At 42.6% G+C, this 24549-nt stretch overlaps 3 protein-coding genes across 3 annotated transcripts in view; 2 read left to right on the top strand and 1 right to left on the bottom strand.

Annotated features, from left to right (window-relative positions):
- Positions 1-7119, top strand: part of tulp4a (TUB like protein 4a) — a gene marked incomplete at its 5' end in the record, with an annotated part of 29855 nt that extends 22736 nt beyond the window's left edge. Inside the window, 2 exons of the mRNA XM_084559667.1 lie at positions 11-3516; positions 4655-7119. Of these exons, the coding sequence (XP_084415793.1) occupies positions 11-3516; positions 4655-4771 (3623 nt within the window). The 3' untranslated portion in view covers positions 4772-7119. The remainder of the gene's footprint in view (positions 1-10; positions 3517-4654) is intronic.
- A 5170-nt stretch (positions 7120-12289) lies between these two features.
- Positions 12290-17919, top strand: tmem181 (transmembrane protein 181). Its single transcript, XM_084560521.1, has 17 exons — positions 12290-12472; positions 12773-12876; positions 13853-13920; positions 14817-14907; positions 15008-15126; positions 15252-15368; positions 15478-15558; positions 15675-15774; positions 16184-16314; positions 16414-16505; positions 16600-16657; positions 16779-16881; positions 16970-17021; positions 17100-17182; positions 17271-17360; positions 17445-17511; positions 17611-17919. The coding sequence occupies exons 1-17, from the start codon at positions 12465-12467 to the stop codon at positions 17693-17695; spliced, it is 1449 nt and encodes a 482-aa protein (XP_084416647.1). The 5' UTR covers positions 12290-12464; the 3' UTR covers positions 17696-17919.
- Positions 17920-18052: 133 nt separating this feature from the next.
- On the bottom strand, positions 18053-20287 carry dynlt1b (dynein light chain Tctex-type 1b). Its single transcript, XM_084560523.1, has 5 exons — positions 20242-20287; positions 20010-20051; positions 19544-19667; positions 19374-19451; positions 18053-19120 (listed from the first exon to the last, which is right to left on the bottom strand). Exons 1-5 carry the CDS (start codon positions 20266-20268, stop codon positions 19050-19052), a joined length of 342 nt encoding a protein of 113 aa, XP_084416649.1. The 5' UTR covers positions 20269-20287; the 3' UTR covers positions 18053-19049.
- Between the last annotated feature and the right edge of the window lie 4262 nt (positions 20288-24549).

The raw sequence follows: 24549 nt of genomic DNA, 5'->3' as shown, positions 1-24549 counted from the left end.
CCCCTTATAGTCATCTATAAGACAAGCCTCCTCCATCTGCAGCCCAGACAGATGACCATCTACCTGCCAGAGGTGCGAAAGATCTCCATGGATTACATCAATCTGCCCGTCTTCAGCCCCAATGTTTTCAGTGAAGACGAAGATGACCTGCCTGTCACGGGCCCTGCTGGTAGCGCAGATGACAACCCGCCCTGCACTGTCAACATCCCTATTGCTCCCATCCACAGCCCAGCCCAGGCCATGTCCCCCGCCCAAAGCATTGGCCTCGTCCAATCGCTCCTAGCCAATCAGAACGTCCAGTTGGATGTCCTGACCAATCCCACGGCGTCCCCTGCTGGTGCAGCGGCCAGCGGGTCAGACCAAAACCAGGACAACATCCTGACAACGCAGTACACGGTTCCCACCAGGTACTCCAGTCCGGGTCAGGTCATTTTTGGTGGACTGGAAGTGGGTCGCCTCATGGTTGGACCTCCACCTTCTCATCATTCTTCACAACAGCAGCAGCAGCAACATCAACAACAACTGAGTCAGCATCAACAACAACTGAGTCAGCATCAACAGCAACTGAGTCAACAACAGCAGCAACTGAGTCAACAACAACAACAGCAGCAGCAACAACAGCAGCAGCTGCTACACCACCACCAACAAATCCAGCACCACCAACAGCAGCTTCAGCAGCAGCAACAAATCCAACAGCAGCAGATGCTCCAGCACCAACACTTGCAGCAGCAACAGCAGCTTCAGCAGCAGCTCCAACACATACAGCAGCAGCACCACCAACAGCAGCTCCAGCAGCACATGCACATACAGCAACAGCAACAGCTGCAACAGCAGCATCAGCAGATTCAGCAGCAACTACAGCAGCAGCAACAAATGCATCACCAGCTGCAGTCTCAGCAGCAGCAGCAGCATCAGATGCAGCAGCAGCAGCAGCATCACCATCAACTTCAGCAGCAGCTTCAGATTCAGATCCCCGTTTCCTCCATGTCCTCATCACCTTCAGGTGCCACTCTGCACCAGCTGCAGACGGGGGCGCTGCAGATCCAGATTCCTCACTCACCTGCTGATTTAATGGTTGAGAGAGCAGCGGGGGCCGAACACGAACACTTGCTGAAAATCAAAACCACCCGGTCAACTCCACAGCTGGCTGAGGGCGACACGGTGGTGTTTAGTGCCCCTCTCGAGCTCAGCAAGATGAACCCCCCGCCACCCTACCCAGGAACGGTGGCGGCCGCCGTGGCTGCTGCTGCAGCTGCTGCGTCAGCTTCCTCTGCGGCTTCCACCGGTGCTGCATCGGGAACAGGAACCAACGGGACTCCTCCTCCTCCTCCTCCTGGTGACCTTTGTCTGAAGAAGGGAGAGTTTCAGCTTTATGCTTCAGGTCAGCAACAAGCGCAGTACCCCACACCGCTGGGCTACGAGAGGATAACTACATTTGATAGCAGTGGGAATGTGGAAGAAGTATGTCGTCCTCGGACACGCCTTGTTTGCAACCAGAATGTCTACACACTCCAGGGACCTGGCAGCTCTGCCACTCTCAGGGTCACCTCCTCTTCCTCCTCATCCGCAGCTGACAAGAAGATCCAGCTGCCCTACACCTCAGCTACTCTCAACAGACTCACTGCACCTCGCTACTCCATACCCAGCGGAGACCCGCCGCCGTACCCCGACTCGGCCAACCAGAGCAACACTGTTGGCAGGAACCCCGGACAGAGGATCGACAGCAGCCTGATCCACGCCACCCTCAGGAGGAACAGCCGAGAGGCCGCGCTCAAAGTTTCCCAAATGCTGGAACCACCAAGACCACTGCCTCCCAAGGCCAAGAACAGCAGTGCACTAGCAGCCTCGTTTCAGCAGAGGGTGCCAACAGCCTTATACACCTGCAGCCAGTGCAGCAGTGGGTCCAGCGTTGGAGGCACTGCCCCAGGGAGCACTAATGGGATAGCAGGAGGAACTATCATCAGACAGGATTTCCCTCCAGGGAATGGGGCACCACACAGCACAGTTATTGTTCACTCAAACAGCGCTACTCCTCTGGCCTCCCAGTCCTCCTACAGTCTAATGAGTTCACTTGAAGGATCTGGGAACGCAGGAGGAGGAGGAGGAGGAGGAGGAAGTAGCCGAGACCGAGCGGATTACGTTAATTCAGCATTTACCGAGGATGAAACACTGAACCAGTCACTGAGGCATCTGGCGCTCGGAGGAAACGATGGATCAGGGCTGGTTGTCAAACGCCCGCCTCCCTATCAGTGGGATCCAGCCGCCACAGAGGAGGTGTGGGTTCCTCAGGAACGGACAGCATCTTTGAGCTCCACTGGCCCCCCTGGACCACACAAACCGCCCCCTCTCATTCTTAGCCCAGCTCAGCACTTGGATGTAACCCGGCTGCCTTTTGTCCTCTCTCCAAAGTCCCCCACGAGCCCCAGTGCTGCATCATTCCAAGCCGCTGCAGCAGCAGCAGCTACAGGCTACCAAATCTCTCTCCAGTACCCCCCTACGACTGCCTACTCTGGAGCTCAGCTCCAACCCATCCCAGGGTCACCGCGCCCCTGCTCCTCCCCAAAGGAGATGGTTGCCCCGGTGCCCTTCTCACAGCAGGATGCAACCCTTGTCTTGCCACCAGGTTATCCTGCAAACCTAGCCAACTTAGCCTGCTGCCCCCTCCCGCCCATGTATCCAGGAGGTAGTTCTTGTGCTGGGCTTCCCATTCCCCCCATTGCCCTTCACACACCTTGGGGCACCTATAACTCTTGCCCACCCATGCCCAGTCCTGCAGTGCCGCTACCACCCAAAGCCTCTCACATGGCAGGGGACAAAAATGTTCTGTCTCCGCCTCCTCCTCCTCCACCACCCCCTCCACCGCCACCAGCAGAACTGCAGAGCCACGGAGGACTACAAGAGGCCATGGCCGAGGCTGGGGAAGGTTTCCAGGAGGTGCTCTCTCTGACTGAGAGCCCCGTGCCACAGCGGTCTGAGAAATTCAGCAAGAAGAACCGCAAGCGGGTGGATGGCCGGACGGAAGAGGCCAATGTTCCACCCCTCGCTGAAGGGAACAAATCCAAAAAGGAAGGCAGGGCTCTGGGTGATTTCAATTCGCTCATCTCGAGTCCACGGCTGGGAGGAAGAGACAAGAAGAAGCTGAAGGGGCAGAAAGAGCAGCAGCTGAAGGCGAAGAAACTGAGCAAAGCCACGGCCAACAGTGAGTTCCAGGATAGTTCAGAAAGTGAGCCGGAGCTGTTCATCAGCGGGGATGAGCTACTCAATCAGTGCCAGAGCAGCAAGAAGGGCTGGAAGAGTAAGAGGAACCTGAGGGCTGCCAGCGAGCTGGATGAGATCAAGTGTCGAAAAGCCAACGAGAAGGAGGACAGAGGTCTGGGCAGCCAGGGGTTTGTGTACGTCATGGCCAACAAGCAGCCGCTGTGGAACGAAGCCACGCAGGTCTACCAGCTGGACTTTGGCGGCCGTGTCACGCAGGAGTCTGCCAAGAACTTTCAAATCGAACTGGAGGGAAGACAGGTAAGGCGGCTTCGGTTCAACTAATACTACTCACTACTAGGGCTGCACGATATGGACAAAATTTCATATCTCGATAATTATGCCAGATATATCGATCGATATCGAGCGTCCGAACCATTTTTTTAAAAGCCCTCTTTCGAGACTGTGAACACAGGTAATGTGGTATGTTATAGCATCTGTAACGTGTTTATGTCTGGTGGACGTCGACTCATACGGTAACGCGACTGAACGCATCAGCAATCAAACTTTGATTGGGCTTCTTTTGGGATGACTGAGAAGTCTCCGGTGTTTCTCTCATTGCAATACACTGTTCGTGCAGCACGCGATGGTGTTGTTTCATGTGGTGAAACATCTTGTGCTATCTTGCGTCGTAATTCGTAATTTTCGCCAAGCGACCTGCACAACACCTCACTCTGATTTACATCATCCTTTTTAAATCCAAAATACCTCCAAATAATGGAAGACAATTTATGTTTTGGCACCAAATCAGATTCTGCACTTGAGGGTGACACGGGAATCAATTGTCGCTCCAATCCCGACTCCACAAAAATACTCCCGTCATATCCCGATCACGTGACTGCCCCCCAACAAAAATCCTGTCCCGCAAAATCAGGAGAGAAAGACTCGCAAATCCCGTCCCGCTCCCTATGTTGTTCTCTAAAGTTGGGCTCACTCACCGCATTGCAGCGTCATATTTTAATTTAATCTCCGGCTCCGTCCCGCTCCCGTTGATTATTTGCTCTATCCCGTCCCTGTCACGTTACCAACAGTGAAACTGACTCCCGTACTGCGGGACTGATTCGGAGTCCCGAAAAATTGTCACCCTCTATTCTGCACCGCCACCGGCCGCATTATCTTCCACACTCATGCCACTTTCTTTCTTTTTAATTTCCCCGCGGTGTATGTAGTGTGTGTGCGCGTATCAATCTCCGTCTCCCTCACTCCCGCCCTCGTATGTTTGTCATTGGTCTATATCGTTTACATCGTTGCTTTTTCGATATTAATATCTCGAATGTTCATATCTCGATATAGATACGATAACGATATATCGTTCAGCCCTACTCACTACATGTTTCAAAGTGATTGTTCAAGGCTCGTTGGTGTGCTAGTGATGCATTTGTGTTGTTTTTCTACACAGGTGATGCAGTTTGGCAGGATTGACGGCAACGCCTACATCCTAGACTTCCAGTATCCCTTCTCTGCTGTCCAGGCCTTTGCAGTAGCTTTGGCCAACGTCACTCAACGCCTCAAATGAGATGTTCCCTCTCTTACTTACCCCGAGTTATATCTGGGACTTAAATGCAATCTGTTGAAAGGGCACCGTCGTTTCATTTGAGATTAATAAACTCTTGGGGGAGTGGATTTTGGACTAAAAAAAAAAAATCAGCCCTGGCCCTGGAGAGAAATACAATCACGCTGCACTACACGATGCTGCATTCGGCTGCATTTGTCGAGGATGCTGTCAGATCCGTTTTTGGCATTCGGCGGCACCCCTACACCCGCATGTAGGGCCAAAGAGCTGAGCTTTGGTAATCACCATGCAAATAAATGCTGCTTTAGCTAGAAGAAGCTTATTGATGTGATAACCCGTAGGTTAAAAGAGAAAGAGGGAGATGATCACGGTGCAGTTTTCAAAAGAAGAAGAAGCAGCAGTAATACTTGAAAACCACACTCTGGAGATCGTTTGTTGTTTTTCCCCAGAGCGCACAGGTACTACTGGGCACTGAAATCCATTGCTGTACAAACCTTTAGTGAAACAGTTACCACTTTATTATACTGCTTTTGCTTTTAGGATTTTATTAAATGACTAAACGCGGCGAGAGAGCGTAGGAGGGTCTTTTTTTTGTTTATGCTCTCCGCCATTTCTTTTGTTACTATCTCAGTCTGTCTTCAATTGAAGCTTATAGATATATGCATCAATTAGAAGCACTACTTAGGAGTCCAGGCTTTTCACCGTCGTGAAAGGTTTCGCCACTGTTAAAAAAAACGCTAAAGGAGTAAAATATATAGCTGAGGTGAAGTGCAGTCTTTTCCACATTGGACTTTGAAGGAAGAAGAAATGTTTCTCTGCTACATGGATTAATTTATATGTACATGTTGTCGTTTATCTATTCAGATATGAATTTTAACATTGTTGTCATTGTTTGTGATACACAATCCTCACATCCTGTCATCACAGTTTTCTTACTTGCTTTAATTGGGAGACTGAATTTGAACATTGCTGTCGTCGTCGTCAGGAGAATTCAGGTGGGAGTAGTGTACAGAGTGGCTTCGGCTGGCAGACGCTCTACTTGGTTATTTAGCTACACGTGGTGACATGAGTGCCAAAGACGTCCGTAAGGCCTCGACTGAAAAACTGAACCGCTGGCATGAAGTGATTTGTCACCTGCTGTCACTTCTGTGAAGTGCGTATGTAGTTTGGGGAGGGGAGGGGAGGTGGCGGGGCTGTCCCTGCTCTTAGAGACCACACTAAACATGTAAGCAAGGTACAGGAAATATTTTTGTATGTTCCACCTATGCCATTTCATACTCTTTTCAGAAGTCGTGTAAATACGAAGCAGTCGTATGTAAATGTTGCAAATGTAGAGACGTGGGTGACAGATTTCTGTTCACGCACTCGTCTCCACTGTGTTTTAAGTATGATTTCAGGTGTGGAGCAGAGCTGTAGTGCTGTTCATTTTAACAGCTACAACCACAAACAAACTAAAAAGAAGAAGAAGAAGCATTAAAGCTGAAATCATTGTCACTGAACCTTCAAAGTCAGAACTCCAATGAAGAATGAAGCTAGTGAAACCTGTCCCGTTTTAATAAGCTGACTCCGACATCTGGGAAGCTGGTTTATTGTTTTTAGTTTCAGGCAGTGAAGCTGCTTTCGTTGTGTTGAGCGACAAAAAAGGGCGAAGAGCAAAAAGGCCGTCTGGCAGTAGTGAATAATTAGGCACATTGCAAATATCTGCGATAGTTTTAACTCGCGTAAGAAGGTTAGCCAAGACGTCTACCAACGTGCGGTAATATTTAGGCTTATTAGAAAAGCGTAGGTGTGATAAGAATCGCCTCAAATATTCGTGCCAAAGTATGCATTTGCTAAATTTTAACGTTGGAAACAAACAGGCCGACAGGGAAGTGAATCTTCACTTTTTTTTTTTTTTTTTTTTTTTTTTTGGACCAGATCCGTGTTGGTCTCTGAGATTAATGAGATTATTACATTTACTTTATTGTGATCTGTCCATATTACGAAAAAGATGCATGTCTGTTAGTGGGAGGTTGTTGGAATGGAGAGGAAAAAAGTCTCTTAAGATCCTAAAAATAAAAAGAACGTGAGCATGTCATAAAGGTAATACCCATCTTTTTTTTTTTTTGTGTAAGTTGTGCAATATTTTCTTTGGAGAAAAAACAACAAAAAAAAAAAAAAAAACCTTTGTCATTGCTTTTGACCACGTACCTTTCTTTTAGTTCAGCATCTCAGTTGCTGGTCTGTACATTTTATTTATGATATTATTTCCTAAAGGAGATAAAAGTATCTATACATACTGTATATTGTGGAGATTTCTGAACATTTCTTTGTGTTGATAAAAGTTTGTTACAGGTGTAGCCCAAGTTGTGAGGTGGGAACGTCGGGGGGCTGGTTGGGGGTGGGAGGGGGGGAGACGACGGAGAGAGGGGGTCGAGCAAATTTTCAATGTTTTGTGAAGTTTGCATTGGATGGAAAAGATGTGAATGAGCAAGTGCCCAGTTTAATGTAGTTGGTAAACTAGTTGTGTAGAGTGTAACTGTCAAGTCGAGGTGTGTCTGTATTCAGCTGTGCAGTCTACCAATCCCATCAGTGTTAAATCTGTTACCCTCAAGACGTGTGTGTGTGTGCGCTCATGGCTTCTCACACACACACACACACAGAAACGCGTCGTTCATGAGTTCACTAGTGTAAAGCCGCCGAGTTCACGTTCAGCCTGTGGACTCGGTTTAACGATTCACTTTAAACTGACCTGTTGTAGATATACCGTAGGGTTTTGGCTTTTCTTTAGAAAAGATCTGTGCTTTGTATTTGTAGATGCAGACTTAAATGACAAAAAAAAAAAAAAAACACTTGGAAAAAAAAGTCTGATTTGGTGACTGAACGTTTATAGTGAATGGATAGTAAAGGCATGCCATGTATAAATTATTTTATAATTGTATATGTCACGCATCTTTTGAATAAAATGTCATTGTTTCAGAAAAAAAAAAAACTGTGTGCTGTCAAAATGTTGTGGAATAACTTACACCAAACTCATAGACATATTATACAGGGTTCCCACGCGTCCTGGAAAACCTGGAAAACCTTGAAAATGATTGACCAATTTTCCAGTCATGGAAAACATATGGAAAATGAGAAAAAAGGTCAAATGTCCTGGAAATTATTAAGTTATCCTGGAAAATTATTTACCTTCCCCCTGCCTTCTGAGCGAATGCAAATGGGTTAAAAGTTAAGCGCATGCATGTCTTCTGGGCAACATACGGCACAGAGCTTCTCTGCTTCTAGCCAGCGCAGTGCCCCACGTGACACTACCAGTAAATCAAATTTGATTTTGTCGCTAGCTTTAGCAGAGAATTTCTGGCTTTAGCGACTTTTCAGACCCTGCGCCTAGAGACAAAACTCGGGACTACAGTAAGTTGAAAAGTGCCAGTGTCGCTAGTATCATTCCAAACAAAGAGCGGGACAGGGGAATGTATTAGTGTATGACATGATAACTTGTCTCTGTAGCAGCTGAAAATGTCCTGGAAAAGTCCTGGAAAATAATTTCAGGTTAGGAGTGGGAACCCTGTTATACTGAGATAACTTATTAGTTTTAATAAATTTACCAACAATACATATGATTTTCTATGACCACGTATTTTAGAATGACAAGATACAGTTTGTATATATATCTCATAAGAGTTTTCTCATGATTTTGACATTCATTAATACACAGGATAAGATGTAACAATCCCTTGTGCCAAAATCCCAGGCAAAACACATTTAGAGGCCCTGTCCAACTGAGAAACCCTGATAAACCTATAGTCATGTGATATGACGCTTAACCTACAATCTAAATAAACTAAGTAAATGCTGCTGGCTTGTATGGCCCGCTCAGCAGCAGACGCTAACTCAAACCTTGTGAAATATAAGCTAACCAAATACTGCTGGCTAGCTTAACCTACAGTCTAAATAAACTAAGTAAATGCTTGTAGGCCCACGGAGCAGCAGAGGATAATGCAAACCTTGTGAAATATAAGCTAACCTAACGCTGCTGGCTTGTATGGCCCGCTCAGCAGCTAACCATAGCTACCAAGCAACATAAAGATATCAGGAACCTGGCCTAAACAACAGCAGTATGCAGCATGTCATTGGGGTTTTCAAGTGGGCACCTCCCTTCACCGATGTTTCGTGAAGTTAGGCCCACGACACCTCGAGAAGGCTTAACAGTGAATTCCAGCGTCCTGGAGTCACCCCCCTCCACACTGCCACAGCAAAACCCTGTTTTCCTCACCATTCAGTGTCTATCAACAACTAATATTTCAATGTTTTAATGAAATACTAAAGTGGAAGCTTACATACATGTAGTATTTGGCAGCATTACCTTCACACACACTTCTTACAATAAGTTTTAGCCCATTCTTCCTGACACAACTGGTGTAACCGACTCAGATCTGTACACCTCCTTGCTAGTATACACTTTTTCAGTTCTTCCCACAAATCTTTTGTCTGATTTATCTGAACTACCCTTGACTTTGCTTTTCTTGAGCCCTTTTTCCACAACTTTATGCCTGAGACCCCCAGAGTGAGCATGAAGGCGACGGTGCCAAGGAAGAACTCCCTTTTACACAGCAGTTAACATGCTATACAGTAGTAGCACAGAACTGCATGACTAGTAACAGAGAAGAAATTAGAGGACAGGAGCTCGGTGCGAGAGGAAAGAGAGTAGAGGACGTGTGCTTAGTGCATCATCACCCAGCAGCCTAGGCCTATTGTAGCATAACTAAGGGATGGTTTAGTCCAGACCTAACTATAAGCTTCATCAAAAAGGAAAGTCTTAAGCATAACCTTAAAAGTAGAGAGGGTGTCTGTCTCCCGAACCCAAACTGGGAGCTGGTTCCACAGAAGAGGAGCCAGATATCTGAAGGCTCTAGCTCCCATTCTACTTTTGTAATCCCAGGAACCACAAGTACTCCTGTACTTTGAGATCGAAGTGACCTTTTGGGATGATATGGTACAATGAGGTCTTTAAGATACCTTATATGTAAGGAGGAGGATTTTAAATTGTATTCTAGAGCGGGCTAATGAAGAAAAGCTGAAACTGGAGCAATAAGCTTTAACTTCCTATCTGATATCTTGAGATGTTGCTTCAGTACAGCCGTACAATCCTCCTTCTACCGTGATGCCATCTATTTCCTGAAGAGAACCAGACACTCTCACTATGATGCTGCCACCTCCATGCTTCATGGTTGGCATTGCGTTCTTAAGGCTTGCAAGTCTTCCCCGTTTTCTCCGATGATGGTCAACTGAGTGTATGTAAACTTGTGACCCAATGCAAATGAGTTACAGTGAATTCTAAATGTAGTATAGTCCTTAATAGGCTTTAATGGTTTCAATGATTTCTAAGGGCATGTGAAGGTCTGTTGTTGTCTGTTATGACATTGATTTATCATAATTATGACTCATTATTATGAGAAATGTTGTCAGTATTACAAAGATGATGGTAAGAATCACTGTAAACTCTAACTGGTTGTTTATGAGATAATACACAGACTTTTATAAACAGTCTGTGGTATAATATCACACATCCATGTCTCTGTGGCTTCCTGCTGCCTGTCTCTCTCCATGGTGCTGAATCCAGATCACGTGACTTGCCCCCCTTTTATTCAGTGTGTTGACGGTGACTGCCTCTCTGCTTTTTTTTTTTTCTTTCTCTCTTTGAAACGACACAAACAAAACAGCTTCGGCTGCACTTTTAATTAAACGAGCAACAATACGGACAGGTCACGGTGCTTTTTTTTTTTTTGCATCGAAGGCCGCAGGTTGTTTTCCCATCGCCATTTTCAGCCGCCAGACGGCTCGGTGTGTGATAATGGACACCGACTACTCGTCCGGTTTGGAAAACCCTCTGTACAGCGAGCTGAAATACTTCTGTAGGAAGATACAGGAGGCCTACAACGAGCTGAAGGAGGATCTGACACCCTACCGAGATGATCGCTTTTATAGGTAGGTGGACATCTTAATAATAATGGTGGAGCTCCTTCACGATGCGCTATAATACATTTATTGTTACATAATGTGAATTATAATGCACAATCTGCTTGATGGGAACGGCCTGTTGTCTCTCGATGTCTCAACACCAGTCGTGTACTGCATTATATGTATGTGTTGTTTTACATTTAAGATAATACGGAATAGCAAGATGAAAGGTTTCAGTGGAAATGCGCTAAACATGAATGCCGGAAACACCTAAAAATCGTCAGAAAATGTGTTGGCTGCATTTTCTTATTGATGGTATTCATGTGAGAACATCTGGCAGATAAACCCACGATTTAAACGATGCATAGGCCTCGTGATTTCCATCAAAGGCAACAAGTGTCGACCTCTGGGACGAGATTTTTAAATCTGTGTTTGGCGTATTTTCTCGTACCACCTTAAGATGTTACGTTTTTATTGTTTTTACATTTGCATTTAACACAAATCCCTAAAAAGACAGAAGTCATGGGATTTTTCTGCAGATCAAAGACAGATTAACAAGAAAAAAATAATAAATTAAAGGCTATACAGGGTACATAAAGGAAATTATCTATTTCTCTGACTAATTAAACACACAATATTTTTGTCCAATTTCTTTTTTGTAAGCTCAGCTGTCCCAGAAATGTTGATAAACTATTTCTGAGGACAGTTTTTTTTTTTTTTTTTTTGTGATGGACTTTTTTACTCAACTTCCATAAAAATAAAAAATAATCTTTAGTAGGCAGATGACATTACAATTTTATATTTTAGCGTATACTAAAATACTAAACTACCACAGAGAAATATCTCATGGTTGCAGTGCTCTTCTTAAGAAGGACAGACGTAATTACGTAATTACGTCTTACGCACGTAGGCTTTAAGACGTCATTACGTGTCAGTGTCTGTTTCTAAAGCCCAGAATCAGATAAATACTAGACTAAACTTTGGCTCACCTTGACACCTGCGTTCACGTTTAGCACTGTTTATGATGTTAAATTTGAATATCAGTGTTTTACAAATGATAAGCGACCTGTATGCAAAACCAAACGTAAAATTACACTTGATACAGATGCAGGTATGTACTCAGCACTATAGGTTAGAAATCTGAACTGTGTCTATCAAATTGTAAATGAATAAATAAATGAGTAGGCTTTAAGCAATGCTAGTTATTAGTAATTATGCTACACATGCGCACAACTTCTTTTCGTACCAGATGGCGTTCATTCATAATACATTTAGACTTTAAACTGCACAGATATTTGGCTAAATAAAAGATATAAGTGAAACAGCACTTAGGTCCTGGTCAGACTTTGCATTCAGGGCAAGTGTTCACACCGGGTTCACACCTGATATTATTAAAAATGCGTCTCCACGTGCGTTCTGGGGGGGTGTTCACACTTGTACTTTAAACTGGCCACTACTTGTGATCGGATGTTAATGCAACGTCTTAAATGGGCCTAGTAAAGACGAACTGTGTTGTGTGCGCCGCTCGAAAGAGTTAACACACGCGGATGTACAGACGGATACTGCCTCCTCGTCCCACTACCTCAAACAAACTCCCCCTTCAAGATCCCGTTTCCTCGCTTGCGTCACGTGGCCACGCCCCCTCCCGTTCGGTGACGTCGCGTTCCAGTTGTCGCAGGCTGATGTTGCTACACGGATGTAGATTAACTGTAACATTGTATCGTTTTTTTCTCGCCGCCAAGACCGCAGTCGGAAAGAAATGGAGCGGTAAGTGTACGACTTGACACCCGCGGACACACTCGACACACACACACACCCCCGGGGGACGCTTAAACGTGTGATTAAAAACCCCCACTCTGCGGGCTAGTTTATGCTGCTGCTGCTGCCACTGCTAGCATAAACTAGCCCGGATGCTAGCAGTGTTGACATACCTGAACCTGAACCACAGGATCTGGACTGACAGCATTAACCTGAAAGCAAATATCACCAAGTACTTTCTTCTTCTTCCTTCTAGCTTTGACGGTTAGCTAGTGTGTGCTGAACCTAATAAATGTCCTCCTGTGACAGACTGGCTCCCATGCGGCTCTACACCCTGTCTAAAAGACACTTTGTCCTGGTGTTTGTGGTGTTCCTCATCTGCTTCGGCATCACAGTCTTCATTGGGATCGCAGGTATGTCTGATAAATATCACTGAAGTGTCGCCTAAAGCTCGGTGTCGGTCGGAAGTACATGTTTAAGGCAGACATTGAGACACAGAGGATTAGTGAGTCATTCAGGACATGTCACCAGCTGTTATCAAGCTCTGATAACAGGACATTAGAAAAACTTTTTCCTCTGTTCTGAGGCTTTCCAGATCATATTTTTATACGCTGGTATCATAAATGCCCCCCACTCTTCTGTGACACAGCTTATCAAGAGCATAAAGTACATTTTTCTTTACATTAAGCTTGTCAAAGTTTATAGGATCAAGATCGACAATTTAATATCGGCCCGTTTGTCTCGGTGTCTCTCACGTACTGGTTAAAACTGTCATCCAGCTGCTCGCAGAAAAATCACACATGATATATGAACTATACGACTCCCGCTGCCTGAGGAACGCCGATACTGGCGATACTAAATCTTTGAGCTGCTACCATCTGGTAAGACGGTTCAGAACAATGAAGGCCAGTACTAACAGACTGAGCAATGGCTTCTAGGCCATAAGAGCCATAATCGCACAGAACAACTCCAACACTAAAGAAATAAAGTGAATGTACGTAATTCCCGTAGTAATGTGCAATACATGTGTGCAGTAATTTCATATGTGCGACTTATAATAACTTTCATATGTGTAATGTGCAATAGTTTCTCACAAACAAGTACAATAACAGATGATTATGTAGATATTTTTTTATTCTATTTGTCTTACATTCCTTACCTTATTTGTTTTTTTACTGCGCCTAAGGGGGGACCTCAGGCCACCTCCATTTCGTTGTACCACAACGACAATAAAGACATTCTGTTCTTCTTCTATTCTATACATGAAATTCATGATTTTTTTTTTCACAGTATCAGCTAAATTGAGAGTTCTTTCTAAATGAAGGTACTCGTGTTTCTGGGACTTAACGCTGAGGAAAGCCTAATTTGTGTTTTGTTCATTTTTTGCAGGTCCTGGGATTATTGCCGAGCAAGAGCACAATGGCGATCAGTTTCTTGCAAAAAACTTTTCTGTTAAGGTAAGATCCGCTCTTGCACTTTTTTGTTGTTTTGTTTTTGCTGTGTTTGCGTTTGTTTACTATGTTACTGTGACTTCAGCACATGTCTGACTTTTCTAAAAATATACAGAAGCTTGATTACTTCAGTTACAGATATCATGTTGCTTGTAGAAGAAGTGACTGTCTTGCAATATGCTGCAAACGCAGATGTTTTAATATACAGCGTACGCCGATCAGCCACATCACAAACCACCAATCAAATCACTGATGATCTCATGGATGAGTCACTGTTCCTTGCATTTACACTTTGACACACGTGCGACCACGTGAACGTTGCTGCAGATTAAGTAAGGCGTCCTGGTGCCATATCTTCCACAGATAAGCAAAGAACATCCACTCCTTGATCTCTGCACTGTAAAGAGATTCCAGATGCCCATCATGGGTGTAGGTTCTGCGTTACACTGTGTGTTCTGACAACTTTGTGTCACAACCAACCATACTATTTTCAGCAGTTTGAGCTGCAGTAGGTTCACGCCAGCCTTTCCTCGCTTGTATCGTTGAGCCTCGGCTGCGTACTACCCTGTCACAGTTCACTGCTTTTCCTTCTTTGAACTGCTTTTGTTAGATAATGATGACCACTGTACACACTGTACAGGAACACCCCACAAGAGCTGTAGTTTTGGAAATGCCCCGACCTGGTCATTTAGCCATCACCATTCGGCCCTTTGGTCAAAGTCGCTGAAACTTTCCCATTTTTCCTGCTTCTAACACATCAAGTTTGAGGACAAAATGTGGTTTATATGATACTTTTAAGGACAACATAGAGATGCATTGTTATTGGAATGTCCTCTTTTGTGTTGACACTAATAATCATTCATATTAACAAACTGATCGTGTCATTCGTTGTGTGTTTTCAGACGGGGCCCTTCAAGTTAGTTTCTCCTCCCCTCACCACCTACAACCAGCAGCTATGGCTCACCTGTGTGATGCAGGTGGAAAACAAAAACCGTAAGACGTCACATCAGAATGAGCCGTTCTGAATGTTGAGCTTCTCTGAAACACTCCGACAGCTTTTTTTTTAATCTTGTAACCATTTAACGTCTTTCAGTCGGGGCCTTCAAGCAACCCTTCGACATCAACGTCGACCTAAAGGGAGTGATGCAGGACGCCAGCGTGATGCACACCAACCAAGCTCACCAGAAATCACGTACACTACAGTGCGGGGCTGTGAGTATCGGTCGCATCCCGGCCGTCTCTCTTTGAGTTAGAGACCAGGCTGGATTAGATGTTAGATATTGATGTGTAGTTGGTTTGAACCAGCAGTAATGCAGTGTTTTTGTCTCCCCTCACAGAAATGTGATGATATCATTGTGCTGCATCTGGGCTACCTGAACTACACCCAGTACCAGGTCGTGGTCAGCTTCAAAGGCCTTGAAAATATCACATATGATTTCAAGGTTAAGTTTGTGGTAAGTGAAAAACACTTGAATATTAGATTTTTCTGTTACTACACCAGTTTTTTTTTTGTTATTCCTCATTCTCACAGCGTTTCTTGTTCTCATTTTTTTCCCTCTTCAGTGGAAAATGTACAATCCCACCTTCTCACAAGTGGAAATCTGGTTCCGGTTCGTCTTCGTGGTGTTGACCTTCATTGTTACGGTGAGAACATAGTTAATTAAATGTTTCATCCTTCCCGTAGGATCCGCACGCTCTGACCAGAGACAAAACTTTTTCTGAATGTTGATGACTAACAGTATTTCGTTTGTGTGCGTCAGTGTCTGTTTGCTCATTCACTGAGGAAATTCTCCATGAGGGACTGGGGCATAGAGCAGAAGTGGATGTCTATTCTGCTCCCTTTGCTGCTACTCTACAACGGTGAGTTTCTCTCCTCTCACATTTTAACTTTCAGTTCCCTGTAAGGGTTGTGATTCTTTTAAATGAGGTCATTTGAAATGTCGTGAACGGATGTGGCCTGATATGTGATTGAAGTACTGTTTAAAGAAAGAAGAAAACAGCTTTTATTTAAACTTCACAAATGCAGCGGTCAAAGCAATATACTTACATTAAACCTAACGTATATGCTTGCTTATATTACTTATACACATTTTTTAATCTCTGTGGCACAAAAATCTGCTTCGGGATTAATAAAATCCTATTTTATTGTAGTTTAGATGTTGTTTCTAAAAGAAACTTCAAGTTAAAAGCTCATAAACACCCAGAAGTTGGAGAAATGTTGCTAAATGTGCATTGAGCAGCATTTTTTATTACTTTTCTTCTTCTTCAGATCCATTCTTCCCGCTGTCATTCCTGGTGAACAGCTGGTTCCCGGGGACATTGGACACTTTCTTCCAGGCGCTCTTCCTGTGCGCTCTGCTGCTCTTCTGGCTCTGTGTCTACCACGGTATCAGGGTTCAGGTGGGTGCAGTATTGGCAACACACTTAAAAGCTCTCCTTACATTTTATTAGTCCTTTTTTTTTTTAAGAGTCCTTATCTTGTTATTTTCCCCTCTGCAGGGTGAGAGGAGATTCCTGACGTTCTACCTGCCCAAGCTGATCATTGTAGGTCTACTCTGGCTCTCAGCTGTTACACTTGGAATATGGCAAACGTAAGTACGACCCCCCTGCACTCAGGCAAGCCCGATTCAAATTGAGTGTTAACAGCGCTGAGAATATATCTGCTCTGCTTTTGTGTATCTTCAGGGTGAATGAACTCCAGGATCCTACATATCTGTACAAAGTGGATATAGCAAACTTTCAGGTGAGGCTGTTACCTGTAATGAAACTTTAAACGGCTTCATTAATCATTTAGTCAACTGAAGTAGGGTAATTTATGGCTTAGCGTTTGAAAAGTTTAATTAAAGCCTTGAGTATTTCTCCAGGGCATGAAGATCTTCTTCCTGATTGTAGTTGCGCTCTACATCCTCTACCTGATATTCCTGGTTGTCAGAGCTTGTTCTGAACTCAAGAACATGCCGTACTCAGGTATCGTATTACGACACATCTCTCCGGATTTTATTGCGCTTGAGCTTTAATAACAACATTCATTAAGCTGTGTCTTTCTAATCACTAGACCTCCGGCTTAAGTTTCTGACGGCGCTGACGTTCGTGGTCCTCGTTATAAGGTGCGTTCAAGGAAACTCTTTTCTTCTTTTCCTCTGAAGCTTGATCCCGTCGTTCTTAACGCTCCTTCTCTCCCTCAGCATGATCATTCTCTACCTGAGGTTTGGTGCCAAGGCCCTCCAGGACAACTTTGTGGCGGAGCTCTCTACTCATTACAAGAACTATATCCTTTAAAGAGTATTTTATTTTGGTGTATTAGCTGTATTTGACACGGAAACAGAAAGAAGATGGTTCCTTGATTCTAGAAATACCAGCTGAATTTTTATCCTTCTACGGCCTGCTCAACTTTTACTTGTACACATTAGCATTTGTGTATTCTCCCTCCAAAAACGCCCTTTATGGTAGGTAACACGGAACAGCTTCCGGGTCAGTTACTGGCTGCAGAGTTTGTTGAATTAATGTACTAATTCTACTCAATTTTCCAGACTCTCAGTTGAAGGATAATCCAGCTTTCTCCATGCTGAACGACTCGGATGATGAAGTGATATACGGGTACGTGTTTCTATCTCTTACTTTCAGACTCCTTCTTTTTTAGATATTTGTTTAGGGTGAACTAACCCTCCTGATGTTTTTGTTTTTGTTTTTGTAAAGGAGCGATTATGAAGACATGCCTTTACAAAACGGACGCGCCATCAAAGCCACCGCAAAGTACCAGGATGAGAGCGACAGCGACTGATGGGTTTCTTCACGGCGTGTCGTCCCTCCTCTCGTGTCCCCGTTGGAAAGTGTGGGAATTTGTTGCGTCGCGTGCAGATGCGATGCGTTTGCATTGGTAATATAAAAATCTAAGTGTACATAAATATATTTTTTAAAAAGAAGCAGAAAGTCCATGTCTACTGAATGTACTGTACTTTTGAAAGGTGGGGCGTCTAGCCACTTTCTTTTTTTTTTTTTTTTTTTGTCATTTAAAAACAAAAGAAGCAAACACTATGTAAAGCAACTGTTTTTTTTACCAATTTGCAAACTCATTTTCCCATCATGACCAGCATTCCTTCACAACCTGAAAATTAAAAAGGTTCAGGAGAAGTACTGATATCAGTAATTATTTGTTAATGATTTGTGTTAAACCACTGTTGTCTCCGTACATTCTTGTGTTGTTCATGCCATTCCTGTGCGCAGTCTGAGAATAAAGAGAAGTCGTGGATGTGGCCAAATCCAAGCAACATTATAGTAACTTCAACTGTATGTATAATGTTGCTTGCTAGCACTGATTCCTGAACAATTTGTTGATGAATCCTCTTTGTCTTCAAACTTGTCGAGCTTTAACCAGATTAGGTACCACTCATCTTAATTCTTTTTTTTTTATTATTATTATTATTTCTTGGGAAAGCAGCTTTGTATTTGCACTTTTTGAGGATTGTATTTATTTTGCCAAAAAGTGATGACATTCAATACTGTGTTATCTAACGTGAATGGATGGATTTTAACGACTTACATGGGTTTTTCTCACAACTTTTATGTTGTTAGACTACTGGCCTATCATGTTAAACATTTCTTATCCCAGCACATATATTAGTTATTCCACTGGCCAAATCATTTTTGCCTTCGTTCAGCATTTTTATTTGAACTGATCTTTAATGATAATGCCAACAATGTGGGACTTGCTGTCCTTTCTCGTGTTTTACAAAACTGGAGCTCATGGACAAGAACAGCCAAAACTAATGTGTTTCTTTTCTCTACTACAAATATGTATTTTAAACAAGATGGTGCCTTGTCTCTACAGTACTTTTCTTCTGAATGGGCTGCAGTCTCAAATTTGTAAATGCTTTGACTTGATAAATGTACATGTTTGATTCTTTCAGTGTGGATGTAACTTGTGTTGGTTCAAGGTGCTTAAATGGGGTTGTTTTTGACATGTTCAGAGTATTTGCAATATCTGTTGCTTCGCGCGCGGTAAAGGCTGTACATCTAGCAGTGTAAATAAAGCAAAGTGTATACACCACTGTAGTGGTTTAATTACTAAATTTAAAAAAAAAATGAACAAACATAACGTTAGTTTTCAAAAAATACAGAAAATCCTACACGTTGGCTCAAATGGCAAGTCCAAAAACTGTGACGATGCAGTACATGGACTGGTTCTCCCATCTCACTGCACAGCTTCCTGTTGAATGCAGAACACAGCAGAAGAGCACATCAGTACTGGTAACACAGCTGCACACATACACTTCTGAAATTACAACGCTTTCTAAAAAAATTAATTACTATTTCTAGGGTTCTTGCACATTGACAGACATTTCTTTTTCAAGTTGTGAGCCCTTCTTGAGCGTATCCAATTGCAAAATACAGTTACATGCAAATCTTTTCTTCCATAACTTAAACAACACTCATATATATATATATATATATTTATATACCATCTGTAGAGTTGTCCCAGAAGCAAGAGGTAGCTGTCTGCAGACCTGCTCCATTTTTCTGCATGATGACACAGTTTACTGAAAGAAACACAAATACTGGCATTTAGTACACATTTAAGAGCACAAAAAAAGGCATCGGCCTATTATTTTTGAGGAAGCTTCTCACGTACCGATGTATTTGAAAGGCTTTCCCAGCTTGCTGAGTTGACTGAGGCACTGCTCCACTACACTGGTGGTCCACTGATTGACTCTTCTGTGCTGGTAGACATTTCCTCCTATGGCTGCTTCTACTGACTACACAAACAGTTAAATAAACTTATCAACACACAGTGCTAATTGCTAATTATGTCATACAACACAACAAGTATCTATTATAAGAGCAGGATTAAAAAAATATAAAAATATATATATATATATTAATAGTTACTAATAATTCTGTCATACGGTGCAGGTTATCGTGGGACAGCTAGAAAACGCTGCCTAGCAACCGTCACAGTGTCCTAGCAACCGCAACAGAAAGTTGGTAGCCAGCTTTAGCAACGAGCCGATAAAAACCCTGTGTTCAAATTTAAACCCTTAAATATGAACGCAAACCATGAAACATTAACACTGTTAATATTTTTTTTTTTTTCTTACCTCTTTAATGATTTTGCTCACTTCGTCGACGACAAAAGCAGTCTGTTAGGCGAGAAATACACAACGCAGTTAAGCTAGTCGGACGAAAGAAAGTCTTCTAAAACAGCACAAAGTCTGTGTCAAATCCAAACCCAGAAAAGGATGCCATGTGTAAACATGATTTTTTAAATATTCGGCCCAAAGAAATAAAATTAAAATACATGAAATAATAAGTTTCATGTGTCAAACTCACCTCTTCTTTTGCCTGATAATCGTCCATGCTAACTACCTCTGCTATCAAGTGAGTGAAGATCACATAGTAATAGCACTTCCGGTTTCTTCAGAATAAATGCGTAGTCTCTGCAACCGTAACGGATTCAAGACTCGATAAAACTGTTTTTTTTTTTTTTTTTTTTTTTTTTTTCTGGTGGAAAACATAACGTAAATAATGAAGCAATCATGAAATAATAAATAATGTTGTACCTGGTGTCCTAAACGAACTGGTAGCTTACAGGTCTTTATAAAATATTTCACGATACAACAGTAAACATTTTCAAAATCGTTCAGTCTGGCAATGTTAGCCTGTCAAAATGACGGACGGCCTTCAGATTTTTCCGTCATATTAAAAAAAAAAAAAAAAACGGTCAATGACGGAAAATATTCGGTTAACGCGACCCCTGATGCTGACATTGTTATTTCAGCACAAATCAACATGTATTCTGCAAAATAAATTAATTGTTTTTGTGTCGATTTACTAATATAAATTGTCAGCTGCCAGTGGAAACTGCCGTGGTACCTCCCCTAAACTCTGGCGTCTGCCGTGGTACCTCCCCCGACCAGTGGCAACTGCCGTGGTACCTCCTCTGACCAGTGGTAACTGCCGTGGTACCTCCTCTGACCAGTGGTAACTGCCGTGGTACATCCCCCGACCAGTGGCAACTGCCGTGGTACCTCCTCTGACCAGTGGTAACTGCCGTGGTACCTCCCCCGACCAGTGGCAACTGCCGTGGTACCTCCCCCGACCAGTGGCATCTGCCGTGACATCGCCCCGAAATAGTGGCATTTACCGTGGGGGTACCACCGGAAATGCCTCTGCTAGTGGCCAATACCACGATTTGAGCTTGCTGTCTCTCCAAATACGATGCTAACTCGTTTGAAAAGCTAGCAAAATTAATTTAAAAAAAAATCAATAAAACCCCTATATATGCGCGAATTTAGCTCAAATGTGTAGTAACCATTTTTTATGTAACTACAAATTATAAAAATAAAATAAAATAAAAATGTGTTTTAGATAAATTTGACCTTTCACCTGTAGAAACGTTACGCCACTCAACGCGCAATGACGCAGTTCAATCTGAAGGTAAGCGAAGTGTGGAGGACAGTTTCAGGTACGTGTATACCAGCTTTCTTTGACAACATCTTTTACTATTATTACCATTAATCTAGTCTTTTAACTTTACTATTATATTCCTAGATAACACTAGTTGCATTTTGAACAAGTTTTTAACTGGCGTACTTTTTTTTTTGCTAGCATAACCGCTAAGCTAGGCTAACCGATAAACCGACTAAAACTGCAGGAGCAACATTGACAGAAAGTGCTGTATAACTTTAATGCTTATTATTTGCGACCCTTTAATAGCTTCTTCCTCAAATATCTTCATGCTACTGGAGTAGTTTAATAGTCGGTGAATTACACCATTGCTACTCGTTAACTCCAAGTATTGAGCATTGGATTTACATTAATATGCAATACATATTAGTTCCCGTTGACTTTGATAATAAACAGAATAATTTTTAGTGATACATGACTTCTCTCGTTTGAAATTCAGTAAACAGTTTGAACAACAATTAAAAATAATTAGCCACTAAATCCGTTAGTTGTCGATGATAAAGCTTTTATTTTGAAAATAAAAAAATGTCGGAAACAATTCCGCTCCTGTGCTTGATGAACTTGATGCGCTGTCGATAAAAGGCTTGATTGTACTGAACCGCTGCGGTATTTAAAATCATTTCACACATTTGTTCAGATTCGTGGCTCTTCGTTAGTTGCCCGTACTGAAATGTGTGCTTAACACGAGACAAGTTATGTGACTTATGAGCAACAGTAGCAGTTTTCTGTCTCTACACCAGAGGGAGACGGAGCTCAATGTATTTCACTGTTGATTATTTTTTATTATTTTCATCCACACACGCGCGCGACCCCGACATTAGACTTACTTGTACTATATCGTAATCATATGTGTAACAGAATAAAGAATAACTGCGATCAACAGCAAATCTCTAAAATACGATTTTGAAGCGTTATTTTGTAGCGGTCGCTCATTGGTCTGTGTGCGTCACGTGACGTGAATAACTTAAACACGTTGCTACTTTCGTCATTTAAAAGAACGAAACTACGCAATATGGGTAGCCTTTTGGCTTCGATTCATCATATATTCATAATCAATTATATATATTAATTATATATATATTAATTATTTGCTACGTTTTCGAAATCAAGTTAAACCATGAGTGAGAGTCACAGTGAGCGGAATGACGTTCCTACCTCACGCTGTTTCAGGTTATCGCTTCTCGGCCTTTTGGCTAAGATCAAGTGTAGTATCTGTTCTTATCAGTTTAATATCTGATACGTCCCCTACCCGGGGACCATATATTAAATTGATTTTTGGAACTGGGAGATGGAATAGGGGCTTGCTCCGTCCACTCCACGCATCGACCTGGTATTGCAGTACCTCCAGGAACGGTGCACCCCCCTCTGTGAGTGAAACAGAAAAGTATTAAAGTGTTCAGGAGGTGTGTGTGTGTTTGCTGTGCTTTAACAAGATTTGTCACGTTAAGAGTTAGATGTGTATTTGTACATGCAACCCGTAGACTATTTTGTTTGATTTAGCTAATGGCAGTTTTGACATATCTTATGTTCTGTATGACATAAGATAAGACATGTTTATTAATTCCACGTATGGGAAATTTCCTTGTCACAGTAGCACGGAATTTGGCAAAAATATATATACAGAAAACAAAGACGACTTCGACATGGAAAAGAGTTACCAAAAAACAAAACAAAAAAACAATACAAATTTGAAAAATATTTACAAAAAGTAGCAATTCTCGGAAAAATATATAGAGAAGAACTAGAAATATAAAGACATTCTGGATATACAGTGTGGTGGTGGAATAAACTTTACAAATAAATAATTGCTTAAACTTTGAGAAACTATGAGATGGTGAGGTAGTGGTTCGTGCAAAAAGGCAGTGCAAAAAAAAAAAAAAAAAGCAGGTTTATTTGTGCAAAAATGACAGTTATCATTGACTCAGGCTGGTGTTGTACAGCCTGATGGCAGCTGGGATGAAGGACCTGCGGTAGCGTTCCTTCTTGCAGCGTGGATGCAGCACCAGAAGAAGCAGAGACCGGAAGTGAGGCGTTCTGTGGGCATAAAAAAAAAAAACGATGCGATTAGTGTCATTTTATATATTTCTCTGAATATCTGATGGTGATCAAACATTGTGGCTGCGGTATGATTTAGCTCTAGTTCTCCTGAACATGTGGCTGTTAGTGGTTATTAGTAAGAGGGGAAACAGGATATTGTGGGTTACCGTTTGATACGCTAATACAGCATTGCATTATGGGAAAATAAGATGTGTATTTTAAATAAAATGTGAATACTCTTAGTCAGCCTCTATACAAAACCGACTCTTCTGTATTGTAAACATGTAGAGTCACAACCTCCTGGTTTTGTTAACGTGTAGATTTTTTTTATTTTTTTTTTTGTAGCACCATGAGTCAACATGGTGTCTCTGGGAAGGAGACCCCAGCCTGAGACGTGTACAACTCATACTTACCTGGCAGGGGAGATACCGTGATCAAGAGGGCGGTTCACCCAGGGAGAGGCTCAACCATTGCACCCTCGGTTTGTGCTGATACCATGCGAATTCCCCAAATGTGGGAATCTCGACTGCATAATTTCTGGTAGTGGGGGACTGCGTTCGCGCTCTCCCCTGATAATATGTTCAAGAGAAACTCCATATTTCAAAAATACAGAGGAAGTTACATCTAGTATTTTGCAAGTTTTACTCCTGCAATGTACATCTTTAGAGTCATGCATTTGCTTCAGAATCAGACAATCATACACTTCAAATAAAGTTGTTAATTAGTGACAGTGTTGCCAAATGTGTTAATCATTGTAAATAATCTTTCTTTTGCTGTATCTAATATGGAACTGGGTTAGTAAGGACACATACCAATGAATACAGTCTGATAACTGCCTTCGTAGATGTCGTATATATATTTTTTCTCTGCAGAAAAGAGTTTAACTTGAATAAGAAACGTCAACTAGGGCGCAGTGTGCAGCTCCCATGTTGTCCACAAGAGGGCGAACTCTGAACAAAGCTCTGTTCATCAATGAGCATTGAGACTAAACTCTTTAAACTTCACTAAAAATGTACTCTTATAATTTACACCTTCGTTTTAGATTCTCTTTAAGCCTACTTGTGCGATATAAGATTTATTTAGAAAATTATGAACTCCAGGATCCTACATATCTTCACAAAGTGGATATAGTAA

Source organism: Chelon labrosus (assembly GCF_963514085.1).
Source record: "Chelon labrosus genome assembly, chromosome: 14".
Lineage (NCBI taxonomy): Eukaryota > Metazoa > Chordata > Actinopteri > Mugiliformes > Mugilidae > Chelon > Chelon labrosus.
Note: the sequence above shows the minus strand (reverse complement) of the source record. Positions and strands in the feature narration are given on the sequence as shown.